At 35.1% G+C, this 19,809-nt stretch overlaps 1 protein-coding gene across 2 annotated transcripts in view; it reads right to left on the reverse strand.

The window, feature by feature from the left end:
• Window positions 1-19,809, reverse strand: part of LOC125676813 (uncharacterized) — a 116,376-nt gene that overhangs the window by 88,465 nt on the left and 8,102 nt on the right. For both annotated transcript variants that reach the window (XM_056159463.1, XM_056159462.1), the window contains exons 2-10: window positions 17,200-17,394; window positions 14,943-15,050; window positions 14,619-14,685; window positions 8,319-8,548; window positions 8,170-8,196; window positions 5,689-5,709; window positions 4,751-4,794; window positions 4,434-4,524; window positions 170-196 (exon numbers count right to left, since the gene is read on the reverse strand). In XM_056159463.1, the coding sequence (XP_056015438.1) occupies window positions 170-196; window positions 4,434-4,524; window positions 4,751-4,794; window positions 5,689-5,709; window positions 8,170-8,196; window positions 8,319-8,548; window positions 14,619-14,685; window positions 14,943-15,050; window positions 17,200-17,392 (808 nt within the window). In that variant the 5' untranslated portion in view covers window positions 17,393-17,394. The remainder of the gene's footprint in view (window positions 1-169; window positions 197-4,433; window positions 4,525-4,750; window positions 4,795-5,688; window positions 5,710-8,169; window positions 8,197-8,318; window positions 8,549-14,618; window positions 14,686-14,942; window positions 15,051-17,199; window positions 17,395-19,809) is intronic.

Here is a 19,809-nt window from a genome sequence, read left to right on the forward strand (position 1 = left end):
CAAGGTCTGTAAATTATGTACAATTATAGTAGACATGCTCCTATTTTGAAAAAAAAATACTTCGTTTTCTTTAAAGCTTAATTATTTTGAAATGTATGAGGTGCAGAAAAGTTGCAATTATATATAGTCTGTATTACTAATTCTTATGAACGATATAAGATAATCTTACCCCTCTCATCTAGCTCTTTTTCTTTCTCTACAAAGAAAAAAAAGACAAGAATTAAATTCATAAAGGAGCGCAATAAAATAAAACAAATGCGAATGCATTAGTATCATATACATAATGGTTATGAGCTTGAAAATAAGGATGTATATTTAATTGCTGTACAGTAATAAAATTTCGAAATTCATTTCAAAATTAAGGATTATCTCCCTCGAGCATAGCTCTTATCCTTAGACGAATTTGACTACACGTTTTTGGCACTCTGTTTTTCCCTAAAACAGCTCTTAGGGCCTAAAAGTTTGTTATTTCGGATCTCAACATTTTTAGCTCACCTGAGCAGAAAGCTCAAGTGAGCTTTTCTGATCACCCGTATTCCGGCGTCCGTCCGTCCGTCTGTAAACTTTTCACATTTTCAACTTCTTCTCAACAACCACTGGGCCAATTTCAACCAAAGTTGGCACAAAACATTCTTAGGTAAAGGGAATTTTAAATTGTTAAAATAAAGGGCCAGGCCACCTTCCAAGGGGAGATAATCAAGAAAAGGTAAAAATAGGGTAGGGTCATTAAAAAATCTTCTTCTCAAGAACCACTGGGCCAGAAAAGATGAAATTTATATGAAAGCTTCCTTATATAATGTAGATTCTAAATTGTTAAAATCATGGCCCCCGGGGGTCGGATGGGGCCACAATAGGGGATCAAAGTTTTACATACAAATATATCGGAAAAATCTTTAAAAATCTTCTTCTCAAGAACCACTGAGCCAGAAAAGCTGAGATTTATATGAAAGCTTCCTTATATAATGAAGATTCTAAATTGTTAAAATCATGGCCCCCGGGGGTCGGATGGGGCCACAATAGGGGATCAAAGTTTTACATACAAATATATAGGGAAAATCTTTAAAAATCTTCTTCTCAAGAACCACTGAGCCAGAAAAGCTGAGATTTATATGAAAGCTTTCTTATATAATGCAGATTCTAAATTGTTAAAATCATGGCCCCCGGGGGTCGGATGGGGCCACAATAGGGGGTCAAAGTTTTACATACAAATATATAGGGAAAATCTTTAAAAATCTTCTTCTCAAGAACCACTGAGCCAGAAAAGCTGAGATCTATATGAAAGCTTCCTGATATAATGCAGATTCTAAATTGTTAAAATCACAGCCCCCGGGGGTCGAATGGGGCCACAATAGGGGGTCAAAGTTTTACATACAAATATATAGGGAAAATCTTTAAAAATCTTCTTCTCAAGAACCACTGGGCCAATTTCAACCAAAGTTGGCATAAAACATCCTTAGGTAAAGCGAATTCTAAATTGTTAAAATAAAGGGCCAGGTCACCTTCCAAGGGGAGATAATCAAGAAAAGGTAAAAATAGGGTAGGGTCATTAAAAAATCTTCTTCTCAAGAACCACTGGGCCACAAAAGATGAAATTTATATGAAAGCTTCCTTATATAATGCAGATTCGAAATTGTTAAAATCATGGCCCCCGGGGGTCGGATGGGGCCACAATAGGGGGTCAAAGTTTTACATACAAATATATAGGGAAAATCTTTAAAAATCTTCTTCTCAAGAACCACTGGGCTAATTTCAACCAAAGTTGGCACAAAACATCCTTAGGTATATTTAATTGCTGTGATAAAATTTAGAAATTCATTTCAAAATGAAGGATTATCTCCGTCGTGCATATCTTTTATCCTTGGACGATTTTGACTCCACGTTTTCCCCTAAAATAGCTCTTAGGACCTACAAGTTTGTTATTTCCGATTTCAACAATTTCGGTTGAGCATCATTAAAAAGACATTATTTGTCGAAATGCGTATCTGGTGCATCAAAAATTGGTACCGTATACGTTTTACATGTAGTATATGTGATTGGAAGGAAGGAATTACTAAGCGATCAATATTAATGTTCTTTGATTGTAAAATAGAATTATCCTAAGATATGCATGTAACGTATTACGTTCCATGATTTTTGTATCCATGAAAGTAAAATTAAAAATTCTCGAAAATGAAAGTTTTCATTATTATCATCAGATATACATGTGCAGTAGATGCGCATCAGTTTGTTCCACGAAACATTTTTCACTGATAATTCATACAAAACAGAAATTCTTCAAATAATAGGTGTGACTTTATTTTTCATAATAAATTAAACAAGAACGGGGCGGTTTTTATCGGGAAAGGAACACCTTGAGATTGGAAACGAACGGTTTATCAACGAAACTTACGCTGTCGTCCAAAATAACGAATTTGCATTTCAGATACTTTTGGTACTTTTCATTGATATATAAACATTGCGGGAAAGAGAAATTACTAACCGAAATAAAAAAGAAAAGTTAATCAAAATTATGAATATCTTAAATTGGATGGAAGGGGGTGGAAGTGAATTAATGTAGACATTTATATGTGTCTTAGATTCCGCATTGGAATATTTATATAAATATGTAATGTGATCAATTGAAAACAACTTCACACTAAAGACAAAAATATCAAATTACGTCATTTTAGGTCCGATTTCAATAGTACAATTTTGTCATCTTTAACTAAGATCCTATGACTTTTTTCGATTAAATGTACTTAACGCACGGGTAATTTTAAAGAGAAATGCAGTTGGTGCATACATATGTATATTTTTTGTGAATTTCTAATCAAGAGTTCATTGCAGTACAAATATATATTTCAATGTATACAGCGCCTTATCCTGTTTGAAATCATCACCATATGCATATTTAGCACACAATTTACCCAAAATGGATAGATCAATGCATGTACATGTAAAACTTATACGGTACCAATTTTGATGCACCAGATGCGCATTTCGACAAATAATGTCTCTTCAGTGATGCTCAACCGAAATGTTTGATATCCGAAATAACTATGAAGTTTTAGAGCTAAATATAGCCAAAAACAGCGTGCCAAACAAGTGGAGCCAAATTCGTCCAAGGATAAGAGCTATGCATTAGGGAGATAATCTTTGATTTTGAAATGAATTTCTAAATTTTATAACAGCAATTAAATATACATCCGTATACATGTACTTTAAATGAATGGTAAATAAAAACATTAAGAGTGGTGCAATGTAAATTTTCTGATACTAACCAATCCACACACACAAATAAGTTTATGATCCGTCAAGTTCACGCGTCTGCTTAAAGTTGAATGATGGAAGTTTTTATTCCTAGCTACTTTGTTCATGCCATTTATTTTTTCTGTGTTGTGTGCAAATGCGGGAATATAAATTTGTCTCCATTTTCTTCATTTTTCTCAAATCTTAGCGAAGAATAAAGTGTAAACCATATTTGGTGACATTTTTATTTTTCACCTTTCGAATTTTCTCAACCTCTACTTCTTTTTCAGGACCGACGTTTCATTTCGGGGACTCCCGTGTTTGTTTTGTTTTTTTTTTACCCGTAGTAACTGACAATATTATCATTCACATCACTTTGCAAAAATGTTGTTAACTTTCCTTGATTAGACGTTTTTTAAAGTAAAAAAAATATCGGTGGAATCGGATTATATGCGAGGAAATTCTAGTTCCCAGTTTTGTTTATCCGCCGTAATGCCATATATATCATTTTGTTTCATTGGTTAATGCAATACGCTGGTCCTTTGTTAAGTCAGATAACGGATCTGTGTATGTAACAAAGTGAATGTTAAGTAAAACGTGAAAATAACAAACAATGATTAAACTCATCATTTCCCTAAAGAATACAAGATTATGTAAAGTTCGAACAACGACCCCTGAACCCAGAGGTAGGATCGGGTCCACGACAGGTGTAAGCACCCCATGTCGACCGGTCACACTCGCCTATGTCTTGGTTAGGTAAGTGGAGTTTAATACGTAGTCATAATCAATGTACCAAATCTTTAATGATATTTCCTCAATTTTCATGCGCTGACTTGTGATCTAAGGCCTTCATTAAGAAGACTGGGATACCATCGCAATTTAACCAGATGAACACAGTGGTCTTATTGAAAACGATCTACACTAAGGACACGCTACCTACACTGTACTGCTAGAGTATCGTTTCCGAAAATTCAGATGTACGTGTGTTCTCTTGTCCCACTATAATCATGTGTGTATCACTCTATTGAATTATTCTCTCTCACATTTATCTTCACGTTTTCATCATTTGTCATATCCAAACTTTTTCTTCACCCAGATGCAGTAGGCTCTATTGTTGTCTGTATATATTTGTAATTAGATAAATCTCTTATACATGTATACAGCAAATAAATGATAAATGAATGTGTGCATATATTTGTCGTTACCTTTTTGGTCTAGACGTACAGTCTCATTTGCTTTTAGTTCTGTTTGAATGTCATCTTCAATATCTATCCTTGGTCCTTTTGTCACGGAACCCTATATGACGTAGCAAAAGCATACTTACATTCCATTTATTGTTGTGAATAGGCATGTTTACAATTTGAATTTTAAAATTCCATTTGATTTAGACATCCATGAGACTACAATCAATGATCCATGTAATTTTCTTTTGAAAATAACCGTTTATATTACAGGAATACATGTGTGTTGATATCAATGTTTAAAACAAATGTACACAGTACTCTTCTTATCATATACGTACCTGTTGGTCTTCTTCCGTGCCATCTATGGACATCTTTCGCTTCACTGTTATAAAAATATCGAAATCATCAATAACATTCTTTGAGAATTTGAAATCTAATAGTAAAAATGAATAATATGAAATGTTCATGGCTCTAATGAAAAACTGAATATAACGCACTGGGTGAAAATTGTGTTTGATAAAATTACATTTGATTAAATGTGTATCATGGAAGGTGACGATAACAAACAATCTCATAACATGAAGCTGCAAATCACACATTATTCAAAGTTGAATATCAAGTCTAAACAAGATCTGTTTGTGAAATATAATTGCCCCCGATAATGGCCAATTCCAAAGATGGCCAAGGTCACAAGGACAAATATTTTGGTACCAGTAGAAAGATCTTGTCACAAGAAATGCCCATGTACAATATGAAAGCTCTAATATTTACCATTTAGAAGTTATGACCAATGTAAAAAAAAAAGTTAAAAGTAGGTCAAATGTCAGGGTCAAAAGATTTAATACCAACGGAAAGGTCTTGTCACACGGAATACTCATGTGAAATACCAAAGCTCTATCACTTAAAGTTCAAAAGTTATTTGCAAGGTTAAAGTTTCAAAAAGTAGATCAAACTCCAAGGTCACAGGGTCAAAACAGTTGGTACCCACGGAAAGGTCTTGTCAAAAGGAATATCCATGTGAAATATCAAAGCTCTATCACTTATTGTTCAAACGTTATTAGGAAGGTTAAAGTTTCAGACAGAATGACCGAATGACAGAATGGCAGAATTACAGAATGACAGACAGGACAAAAACAATATGCCGCCCTATCTTCGATCTTCTTTCTTTTCTTAAAAGCTTGTCATGATTATTTTGAAATGTATGGAGTGCAGAAAGGTTGCAATCATGTACCGTCTGTATTACTAGTTCTAATGAAATGATTTGAAATAATCTTACTCAGCTCAGCCCGTTGATTCTCTACAAAGAAAAAAAAAGTAAAAATTAAATTCATAAAGGAGATCAATAAAATGAAAAAAAAAAAAAGGAAAATTGATTAGTATCATATACATGTAGTATACCTGTAGTATACATGATTGGAAGGAAGGAATTTTTAAGGAATTTCTAAGCGATCAACATTAAGGTTCTTTGATTGTAAAATAGAATTGTTCTAAAATATGCATGTAACGTATTACGTTCCATGATTTTTGTATCAATGAGAGTAAAATTAAAAATTCTCGAAAGTGAAAGTTTCCAATATTATCATCAGATATACATGTACAGGAGTTGTCTATAAGTTTGTTCCACGAAGCGGTTTTTATCGGGAAAGGAACGCCTTGAGATTGGGAACGAAGAGTTTATCAATGAAAATGAAGCTGTGATCTAAGATAACGAATTTACATCTCGTATACCTTCGGTACTTTTCATTCAAATGTAAACATTGCGGGAAAGAGAGAAATTACTAACCGAAATAAAAAAGTAAATTTAATCAAAATTATGAATATTTTCAAATGGATGGAAGGGGGATGTAAGTGAATGAATGTATATAATATGTATATGTGCCGAAAATTCCGCATCGGAATATTTATGTAAATATGTAATGTAGTCAATAGAAAACAACTTCACGCTTAAGAGAAAAAAAACGTCATTTTAGGTCTGATTTCTACAGCACAATATTGTCACCTTTAACGAAAATGCTATGAGGTTTTTTTTTTCGATTGCATGTACTTAACCCACAGGTTGGTTGGTTGAATATTGTTTAACGTCTCTCTCCAGAATATTTCACTCATATCGAGACGTCACCACTGCCGTCGAAGGGCTGCAAAATGTCCGTTTATGCTCAGCGCTAAGGGCCTTTGAGCATGGAGGAATCTTTATCGTGCCACACCTGCTGTGACACGGGACCTCGGTTTATGCGGTCTCATCTGAAGGCCCACCCCGTTTAGTCGCCTTCTACGACGAGCAAGGGGTACTGAAGACCTATTCTAACCCGGATCCCCACGGGGTCTTAACGCACAGGTAATTTTAAAGAGGAATGCAGTTTGTGCATACATATGTATATATATATTTTTTTATTTTTAATCAAGGGTTCATTACAGTACAAATGTATAGTTCAGTGTGTACAACGCCTTAAACTGTTTGGAATTATTACCATATGCATATTTAGAATACGTTTATCCAAAATAGATAGATCAATACATGTACATGTAATTTAAATGAATGGTAATTAAGAATTTTAATTGGAAATTCGTTAGTCATAATGCTTTTTAATAAACAGAACTGGTTATTTTGCGGTTAAATCCGATAGGGGAAAACCAGCACTATTTCAATACCATGGTGGGTTACCATGTTGATTGATGGTATACGTAATGGTACCCATTCGGTACGGTGTACACGTACATGAAAAAAAACTTTGGAGACACCAAACTTTAAATATCGATATCAAGGAAGCCAATGTCACAAGGGAACGGGACCTATAGTGTGGACTTCTTGTCCGTTCTCTCATACACTGGTACATGTACATCTTACTCTTGCAAATATTAGTGTCTCAGTAACTTCATATCATGACAACACACCTTTTGAAATCCTGACAAGGAAGTGATTCATTTTGTATTCCAACACTTTTATCAAAACTTGTCACATTCATATTAGTCTAAGAGTTATCCGTACTTAAAGTAGATCTTACGATTTAACATTCTGTTTCGATATCCCCTATCAAGAACAACAGAGAGGGAATCCACATTGTATTAACTTCTCTTCACCATCAGTAACATTACCGTTCTTCATTGATTGATCTTATTATTGGTTTTAAGAAAAAATATCCATGTTCAAATAATTTCTTCTTCAGTGACTTGATTTCAATTCACAAATTTGGTGAAAGTAAATTCGGCTTTTACCCCAAAATGAAAATATGCTCTGGTGTGATCGTGATGAACTGATAATTTGTCTGTAAACTTTATGAATTTGAACTGGAGAAATTTCAACCTTTATACAATTTCAAATATGTTTGACGAATCAAGAGCAATATTCTTCTTTCATTTCGACCAAGCGCCATGTTGACCTACAATGAAGGACTGACGCGTGAGTTCCAAATGACGACGCGGGAATTAATGCTTTGAAGGAATGAACACTTTGAGGAAACGGACTATTCTAGACGAATATGGAACGCTGGAAATGGCACACTGAACGTTTTGAAGGGAACTGTTTTTATCGGGAACAGAACGATTCTTATCGGTAATGGAACGGTTCAGATGGTATAGTAGTACGCCTCAGGGTCTGTAAATTGTGTAACATTGTAGTAGACATGTTTCTATTTTGAAATAAAAAATACTTAGTTTTCTTATAAGCTTGATTATTCTGAAATGCATTGGGTGCAGAATGGTTGTAATCATATATAGTCTGCATTACTATTTCCTATGAATTAATTTGAAATAATCTTACCCAAATGAGCCAGCATTATTTCTTCCTCTACAAAGAAAAAAAAAGTTAAGAATTCAATTCATAAAGGAGCACAATAAAATAAAACAAAGGCAAATTGATTAATATCATATAAATGTATTTATTTGACAATCATTCTTAATTTAACATACGAGGCACACGCGAGTATCTTTTCCTTCGTCTCCAAAATACGACTGCTAGTACAATGACAAGAACAATTACGACGGACATTACACTTCCAATGATCGCCCCTACATCGGCGGATCCTTGTTCTACAGGCGTGGTAAGTGTATTCGATATATTCGTTGTTGTATTGAAGGCGTTCATCAATGTTGTTGATCCTGTAGGAATCGGTTCATCTTCAGTAGTAAAACTCTCTGTTCTAAATGTAAATAAAAAGAGAACAGTTTTCTTACGAAATTCCCAATAATGCGAAGTCATATTGTTGAGATCATAAAGGCTGAAAAATGTGTGAAGAGGAAGATCTGAAGTTGGAGGGGGTGGGGTGGAGGTGGCGCAAAATAAATAATGGGGGCACAGAAACGAAATCTATTCCAGTATTCTGGATTTTCAAAAAAATAAAAATCAAGTTTTCCGGTTACCATGAATCCGGTCTTCATGTTAGACCTTTTTCATTATTGTTTTCGTCATTATTAATCATCAAAATAATATCACAAATACTGCAAAGCCCTGATGATTCCAGACTCCTTTTTTTCTGCCTTGCAAAAGTAGAAGCCAAGACTTTTCATTACAAACCCCATGTTATTTTTCTTCTAAATTCAATTTCTGCTGTGGACCTAACGTCAAATAAAGCAACAAATTGATCAGGTATGATCTGACATTTGATGGGAGAATAAATGTGACAGTCAGACCGTAGTAATCGTCGCCAGGTAGAATACCTTACCTAGAAAACAAAGGTCCTGATATAGAATTAAAGTTTAACATTTTCACCTCGTCATAGCCCATTATATACGTGAATATCACCATTACATGTACATCCAAAGTGTATATATTGGTATCAGAAAGTTACTGATACAGGATTTGTATACTGGAAAATCCCTGGTATACACTATTCACACTGTACACTGATATACACTGTACATACTAAAACTGATATACACTGTACACACTGGACTCTTGTATATAATGTACATACTGGACACTGATATACACTGTACATACTGGACACTGATACACATTGTACATATTAAAACTGATATACACTGTACATACTGAACACTGATATACACTGTACATACTGGATACTGATATACACTGTACATACTGGACATTGATATACATTAATATACACTATACATCCACTAAACTGATGTACATTGTACATACTGGACACTGCTATACACTGTACATACTGGACACTGCTATACACTGTACATACTGGACACTGCTATACACTGTGCATACTGGACACTGATATACACTGTACATACTGGACACTGATATACACTGTACATACTGGACACTGATATACACTGTACATACTGTACACTGATATACACTGTACATACTGGACACTCATATACACTGCACATACAGGACACTGATATACACTGTACATACTGGACATTAATATACACTATACATACACTACACTGATATACACTGTACATACTGGACACTGACATACACTGTACATGCTGGACACTGATATACACTGTACATACTGGACACTGATATACACTGTACATACTGGACACTGATATACACTGTACATACTGGACACTGATATACACTGTACATACTGTACACTGATATACACTGTACATACTGGACACTGATATACACTGTACATACTGGACACTGACATACACTGTACATACTGGATATTGATATACATTGTACATACTGAATATTGATATACACTGTACATACTAGACACTGATATACACTGTACATATTGGACATTGATATACATTAATATACACTATATCTTCACTACACTGATATACATTGTACATACTGGACACTGATATACACTGTACATACTGGACACTGATATACACTGTACATACTGGACACTGATATACATTAATATACACTATACATCCACTACACTGATATACATTGTACATACTGGACACTGCTATACACTGTACATACTGGACACTGCTATACATTGTACAAACTGGACACTGATATACATTGTACATAATGGACACTGATATACACTGCACATACTGGACACTGATATACACTGTACATACTGGACATTGATATACATTGTACATACTGGACACTGATGTACACTGTACATACTGGACACTGATATACACTGTACATCATGTACACTGATATACACTGTACATACTGGACACTGATATACACTGCACATATTTAACACTGATACACTGTACATACTGGACACTGATATACACTGTACATACTGGACACTGATATACACTGTACATACTGGACACTGATATACACTGTACATACTGGACACTGATATACACTGTACATACTGGACACTGATATACACTGTACATACTGGACACTGACATACACTGTACATACTGGATATTAATATACATTGTACATACTGAATATTGATATACACTGTACATACTGGACACTGATATACACTGTACATACTGGACACTGATATACATTAATATACACTATATCTCCACTACACTGATATACATTGTACATAATGGACACTGATATACACTGTACATACTGGACACTGATATACACTGTACATACTGGACATTGATATACATTGTACATACTGGACACTGATGTACACTGTACATACTGGACACTGATATACACTGTACATCATGTACACTGATATACACTGTACATACTGGACACTGATATACACTGCACATATTTAACACTGATACACTGTACATACTGGACACTGATATACACTGTACATACTGGACACTGATATACACTGTACATACTGGACACTGATATACACTGTACATACTGGACACTGATATACACTGTACATACTGGACACTGATATACACTGTACATACTGGACACTGATATACACTGTACATACTGGACACTGATATATACTGTGAAAAATAGACACTGATATACACTGTAAATACTGGACACTGATATACACTATACATACTGGACACTGATATACACTGTAAATAATGGACACTGATATACACTGTACATACTGGACACTGATATACACTGTACATACTGGACACTGATATACACTGTACATACTGGACACTGATATACACTGTACATACTGGACACTGATATACGCTGTAAATACTGGACACTGATATACACTGAACATACTGGACACTGATATACACTGTACATACTGGACACTGATATACACTGTAAATACTGGACACTGATATACACTGTACATACTGGACACTGATATACACTGTACATACTGGACACTGATATACACTGTACATACTGGACACTGATATATACTGTACATACTGGACACTGACATACACTGTACATACTGGAGATTGGTATACACTGTACATACTGGGTACTGATATACACTGTACATACTGAACACTGTTTTGCACTGTACATACTGATCATTGATTTACACTGTACATACTGGAGAACTATAGACATTGTACATACTGGACACTGATATACACTGTACACTGATATACACTGTACATACTGTACACTCATATACACTGTTCATACTGTATATGCTAGACCCGCGACAATTTTTACTTCAAACTTAGGTTCTTTATTTACAAGTAAAATAACATAAAATGGTAAACAATGAAGCAGAAACTGCGATATAACGATGTCGTATGCGAAATTAAAAACGGTATATCAAGACCATGTATTTGCAAAATTGCTATTTCATTCTGAATTCCCTTGCTGATGTTGCTTGATCGACCTGCGAAAGGAAAATGTGTTAAGAATGCCTTACACATTCTACCATATGATGACATGTTTCATCGATTAGTATGTGGGTTGCTATTTGTGAATTGCTTGCATAATTTACCGTATCAGATTTAATTGACGACAAGGATGCATACTTTGGTAAGTCATATTGAAGTTTAAACATGCTATTAAATCAAACATCACACATTATATTGAGTTTTCTGGTGCATGACGTGATGTGACGTATACATGTAGTTAACGAGGTCTATGAAACAAGCGTTCGTACTGTGGTGGGAAATAACTTAAAGTTGATCTTGCACTGTGAAGTACACATCAGACCTACATAACATACACACTATCCAACCTATGAATATTTTGTGTGATTAAAAAAATGACCATACATTTCAAAATACGATAATTTAAGTCTATTCTCCTGTAAGCAAAGGAACAATATAGCTTCCTCCATGGTCGACACTTCATCAGTATGTTGCTAAGCGAATCCTTGTGCGGTGGAATCAAATCCTATTTACTGTTTCCGAAATAAAATTAAAAATATTTGCATCTTTTAGTGTTGAATTTAAATCACAATTCATTTCTTTTTTTATACGATATAGATTGGTTTCGGAGATTTTTACGCATAAACTACATGAACCAGATGAAATTTTACAAAATGTTAAAAAGATTAAAAGTCATTCTTTAAATATATAATAACAGTCTGAACAGATACATTTATTAGATATATACTGTATATATTGTATGTACTTGATGTCACCTGATGTACTGTGTATGATAATGGACGTCATTTGATTAAATCTGTACAGATTGGAAATTCCCTGTTATACCATGTACATAAACAAAGGTGAAGGTAACAAACAGTGATCAATTTCAAAACGTCTATAACCAATACAAAATAGAAAGTTGGACAAACACGGACCCCCGGATATACCAGAGGTGGGATCAGGTGCCTAGGAGGTGTATGCATCCCCTGTCGATGTGTTTTCTTTTTCTTTGGCATGAGAATATTCCTAATCAATTGTTGATATAGATAGATGCACTTGTGCGTGTTGTTTGTATTGTGTTACACACAGCCTACTTAGGAGGTGATATACAGGAGGATTTGTATTCTACACCTGTCGTTGTATTTACATGTACTGATGACATGTGTTTCTTCAACGTATAACCTATATGTGAGGATAGCCATGTTTATATAGCTTTTATTGTGTAATTTTGCATCCTCGTCACCCTATGGGAAATTTGTGTGACCTACAAGTTTTAGACGTACTTCCCTTTGAAGTGTCAATGTTTCACGTAAGGACATATGATAAACAATACTTATATTTAGCACATCTAACATATAAAAAGCAAGGCAACATATAAAAGGGTTTTCGAGAACAAACATACACATGTACCTTGCGCATTCCCTTTTTCCTTAGTCTATCAAACCAGGTATTAAAGGGACTGATTCACGATTTTACCCAAAATTTTGTTTTTCCCTTTTAATGATCAAAATCTACTGTCTAACGTGTTTGAAAGATTTCACATGAAAATTAAGATTATACATCTTCACAGAAGCTCATTATAGAGAGATTATTATTTGTTTTGTAAACAAAGATTGCGGTATGCTACTGTTTACGAAATTTTCAAAAGGAATGGATATCGATACAAGTATTATTATATCTTTCACATTTCAAGCATTTTTGGGGTGAAATGTGTCATCTACAAGTCAAAATTTGTGACCATGCAAAATTAAGATGCATTATATTTCAAAATCAATATTTCACTTGTTTGTTTACATAAAAAGACTCGAGTCTTTGTTTACATAACACATATTTAAGGCTAAAATATAGCTCTCATTCTTGCATTCAGAAGGTCAAAATTTTGGCTGTCAACAATAAATCAGTTATATTTCTAATGTTTAACATCAAAAATGGAAAATATTTTTAGCAAAAATCGTGAACCAGTCCCTTTAAAACATATAATTAATAGGGTCATCATATGTTTTGGTTTTACCAGTAAATGTAAAACATTCATTGATGTTGGGGTTTTGAGTTCGAATTGGGCTTTGATGAATGTGTAAAGATGGTGTTTGCGTTCATGCATGTGTAGTAAAGTTATGTTTCTATAAATTATATCAATATGTTGGTGTTACGATATAAAAATAAATATATTGATTGATTGTATACTGTTTAATATCCATCTCAAGAATGTTTCATCCATGCGGAGACGTAACCATTGCTGATGAAGGGCTGTAGAATTTAGTCGTATGGCCGTTGAGCAGGGAGAGATCTTTATCGTGCCACACCCGTTGTGACACGGGATCTCGGTCTTTACGGTCTCACCCAAAGGAACGCTCCATTTAGTCGTCTCTTACGACAAGTAAGGGGTATTGAGAATCTATTCTAACCCGGATAGAAAATATATTACATAATTGAAAGCACGGACAAACATCAAATGTAATTAGATGTATGCATATATCAAACATATTTATATAGACTTATTTTGAAATGATTCAGTTCGCTACAGTCATTTGGTCGCACGTGCATCTGAACCAACATTCATAAAATCACAATGTCTGAGTTACTTACTCGTTAGGACAAGCGGGGTCTGCATAGAAGCATCGCTGTTCTTTATTGATTTGAGAGCAAGCTGGAACTACAAAGAATCCTAATGTTGGTGAATGTATGCAATAGATAAACATATGATTTTAGTAGATAATTATTTAATTAATATATCAACATCGATACTGATCAGTTCCCTGTAATTTCAGTTGATAATTATTATGTAATATACCAACATTTATAAAGGTCTGTTCCCCTGTAATTTCAGTAGATAATTATTATGTAATATACCAACATTTATAAAGGTCTGTTCCCCTGTAATTTCAGCAGATAATCATGTAAAATACTAACATTTATACAGGTCAGCTCCTATGTAACTGTTAGCTGGACAACCCTCCGTGAAATGTCCACACCTGAGCGCGTCCAGGTCTCCATTAGAGAGTGCCCCTAGACAAATACCTAATTAAAAGAAAGGGATACATGATTACATTGATGGATGTATATGATGAAGTAGTCATATTCTTTTTTACTTTCCCAAGCGTGTCCATTCTGATAAACATTACAACAAGAGGCCCATGGGCCACATCGCTCACCTGAGTCACCTTGGCCCATATCTGAAGACTTTCCATATATATTTGCATGTAAAACCTTGGTCCCTATTATGGCCCAAACTATCCTTTGCAAACTTGAATCTACACTACATGTATGTCAGAAAGCTTTCCTGTAAATGTCAACGTCTTTGGCCCAATGGTTCTTTTAAAGCTTTTTTCTATATTTATATGTAAAACTTTGATCCCCCTTGTGGCCCCATCCTACCCCCGGAGCCCATGATTTGAAGAAACTTGAATCTGCACTACGTCAGAAAGTTTTCATGTAAAAATCACCTTTTCTGGCTCAGTGGTTCTTGAGAAGAAGATTTTTCCTACATATTTGTATGTAAAACTTTGATCCCCTATTGTGGCCCCATCCAACCCCCGGAGCCCATGATTTGAACAAACTTGAATCTGCATTATGTCAGGAAGCTTTCATGTAAATCTCAGCTTTTCTGGTTTAGTGGTTCTTGAGAAGAAGATTTTTAAAGTTTTTCCCTATATATTTGTGTGTAGAACTTTGATCCACCCCTTGGGGCCCCATCTTATCCCCGGGGGCCATGATTTGAACAACTTGAATCTGCACTATGTCAGGAAGCTTTCATGTAAATCTAAGCTTTTCTGGCTTCTTAGTTCTTGAGAAGAAGATTTTTAAAGTTTTTCCCTATATATTTGTATGTAAAACTTTGATCCCCTATTGTGGCCCCATCCAATCCCAGGGGACCATGATTTGAACAAACTTGAATCTGCATTATGTCAGGTAGCTTTCATGTAAATCTCAGCTTTTCTGGCTTAGTGGTTCTTGAGAAGAAGATTTTTAAAGTTTTTCCCTATATATTTGTGTGCAAAACTTTGATCCCCCTTGGGGCCCCATCCTATCCCCGGGGGCCATGATTTGAACAAACTTGAATCTGCACTATGTCAGGAAGTTTTCATGTAAAAATCAGCTTTTCTGACTCAGTGGTTCTTGAGAAGAAGATTTTTAAAGATTTTTCCTATATATTTGTATGTAAAACTTTGATCCCCTATTGTGGCCCCATCCAACCCCCGGGGCCCATGATTTGAACAAACTTTAATCTGCATTATGTCAGAAAGCTTTCATGTAAATCTCAGCTTTTCTGGCTTAGTGGTTCTTGAGAAGAAGATTTTTAAAGTTTTTCCCTATATATTTGTGTGTAAAACTTTGATCCACCCCTTGGGGCCCCATCTTATCCCCGGGGGCCATGATGTGAACAAACTTGAATCTGCACTATGTCAGAAAGTTTTCATGTAAAAATCAGCTTTTCTCGCTTAGTGGTTCTTGAGAAGAAGATTTTTAAAGATTTTTCCTATATATTTGTATGTAAAACTTTGATCCCCTATTGTGGCCCCATCCAACCCCCGGGGCCCATGATTTGAACAAACTTTAATCTGCATTATGTCAGGAAGCTTTCATGTAAATCTCAGCTTTTCTGGCTTAGTGGTTCTTGAGAAGAAGATTTTTAAAGTTGTTCCCTATATATTTGTATGTAAAACTTTGATCCTCCCTTGTGGCCCCATCCTACCACTGGGGGCCATGATTTGAACAAACTTGAATCTGCAATATGTCAGGAAGCTTTCAGGTAAATTTCAGCTCTTCTGGCCCAGTGGTTCTTGAGAAGAAGATTTTTAAATGACCCCACCCTATTTTTGTATTTTTGTGATTATCTCCCCTTTGAAAGGGACATGGCCCTTCATTTGAACAAACTTGAAAGCCCTTCACCCAAGGATGCTTTTGGCCAAGTTAGGTTGAAATTGGCCCAGTGGTTCTGGAGAAGAAGTCGAAAATGTGAAAAGTTTACAGACAGACGGACGCCGGACAAAATGTGATCAGAATAGCTCACTTGAACCTTCGGTTCAGGTGAGCTAAAAATGAATTTATCAGTTCTTTGATATATTTTAAAATATCAGTTAATCATTAGATTTCGTGAAAGTGACAAATTTCATATAAAATCTTATCAGTGTTGATCTTTTCTTGTTTTTGAATTGTTTGTACACACCTTTCGGGTAGATTCCCACGGTGTACCTGTAGCAGAACTCTACTATTGCCGACAAGTCAAGCTTGGGAACACATGTATACTGATTCCGTCCATACTTATCCTCGGTACAGTTCAGTCTGGTCGCCGCTGTAGTAAACTCTGTCTCATTGAGAGGACAGGAAGCCACCACGTAACCATACTGGTTGTACGACATACCTGGGTAGAAAATCAGAATATTATATTCAGTGCTTCAAAATCGATGAGGTCATTTTGGAACCCTGTACGAAAATAGTGAAGGGTCTAAGATATCACTGATTCCTGGATATCATAACGCGGTCCAGGGAACGAATGACACGAATGTCTCTTTATTTTTATGATTAATACAGATGTGGCTTTGGTGCAGGAGAGACAACTTCAATATCACTGTGCAGTGAATTATATTCTGAAAGAGAAATAAATTGTAAATAATCAAAGGATACCTAAGACCTTCCTATAACCAAATTACAGGACAATAAATAAATATTTCTAATCACTGGTCACTTGTGCTATCAACTTAAATTTTTACTTGTCAATTGATAACTATTACTGTTCCTTCGGACCAAGCTGATTAAAACCAGCTCCTCGATCCGCTCCTCGTATTGCGACAACATAAAAATAAAGGAGCGGATCGAGCTGATTTTAAACATAATGCCGACGTTACTTAAGTTATTTCAGTTTGACCTGCTTTGTACATAGTAAGAGTGGTTACACTATGAGGTGTTAATGAATGGCATATAACCTGTGCTGCAGACTATCAAGTCCAAACGGCCTTTTGCACGGCCACCAATATTTTAGAAAAGAAACCACTATTACAACTTGCAAGAAAGGGAATAAATGTTGAAAAGTTATGATAAATTGAAGTACAAACGAATTTATATAGTTTTAATGTAATTTGAATAACATTAAAATTAACCAAGACTCCTTATAGTAAGCATTAAATAACAATCATATGTATTTATATTTTTTAATTATAATTTTCCTTTAATTTTTGTCTCTTTTAAAAGCTACTGTGGGTATATCTCTAAAAACGTTTTTAAGGCGGTCAGAATTTTCAAGAATTGTTTTACGGTTTTCTAAAATCTTATGAATACATGTATTGGGAAATCAGTAAATACTTCCAATACATATATAATCCCGTCGGTTCCAAGTTAGAATAGGTCCTCAGTACCCCTTACTTGTCGTAAAAGGCGACTAAATGGGGTGGTCCTTCGGTTGAGACCGCAAAAAACCGAGGCCCCGTGTCACAGCAGGTGTGGCACGATAAAGATCCCTCACTGCTCAAAGGCTTTAAGCGCCGAGCATAGGCCGAAATTTGCAGCCCTTCACTGGCAGTGGGTCTCCTTATGAGTGAAATATTCTCGAGAGCGACATTAAACAATATCCAATCAATCAATACATGTATATTACATTTATATAAGTTGTCTTCGTTATACGCAACAATTGTAAAAGATGGGATATTCTGAACCATTATTGTTGTTAGATTTCATGTCTAATATTGAATATCTCACAATCTTAATAATCACGCATATTATGAAAGACTTTGTATTTATTACATGTATATCACTATGCATATGAAGAGGGCGGACTGCGTTTTTAAAATTTGGGCCCGAGGCCCGATCACTTTGTAATTAGTCCCCTACCGACGAAGTCGAGGGGATCGACTTTAGGTTTGCACTCCGTCCGTCTGTCTGTCAGTCCAGTTTTTCGCACTTTTTTTCTCTGTTCTTGCAGATATTTATTTTATATTTGGTATGTGGCTTTGCCATAACAAGTTACAGATGAAGTTTGAACTTTGTCTCGGTCTGTTGATTTTTCACTTAGTTATGGCCCTTGGACTTAGAAAAATAGCATGAATTATCAGTTTTCTGGACTTGTTTTGGTTGTGCTTGCAGATATTCATTTGATATGAGGTACATTGCTTTGTCATAACAAGTTACAGATCAAGTTTGAATTTCATCTTGGTCCGTTGATTTTCCATTAAGTTATGGCCCTAGGACGTGGAAAAATAGCATGAATTGTTTGTTTACATCCAAGTTTCTTATCTCTGTAGATAAGAATTAAGAAAACTACATTCATTAAAACTTCTAGCAGAGTAATACTACAATATAGCTAAATTATTCATGATCATCTACATGTCACAGTTTGTTGACTTGGTTAAAGACCTAAACCTAATTATAAATTTGTCTTTTTTCTTGGTCTAGTCTCTACTCGAATAGTAGTTGATTTCCAACCATTCCTATCCTGGTTCCCCAATTTTCCCTTTTACCATAACCTACATAATGAACTTTGAATATTGTTGTGGTACAGTGAATTTTGCAACCGGTAGGGAACTATATATTGCCATGCAATACTCTCAGAATGCTTGTGTTATTACACTACAATACATACGCGTACGTTCAAACTAAGTATTTAATATACGTATCGGGTATGTTATAATGTTGGGTGTGTGTGTATGTGTGTGCGTGCGCGCTCACTTTATTCTGATAAAGTACAACCGTATTATTTGCTATGAAGAAATGAATATATCAGCCTAATGGACTATCCCTACTTAAAATACTATTTTAATTAAAAGCGTTCAAGAGAAATGGAAGA

This window comes from Ostrea edulis, chromosome 3 (assembly GCF_947568905.1).
Source record: "Ostrea edulis chromosome 3, xbOstEdul1.1, whole genome shotgun sequence".
NCBI classification, from domain to species: Eukaryota; Metazoa; Mollusca; class Bivalvia; order Ostreida; family Ostreidae; genus Ostrea; species Ostrea edulis.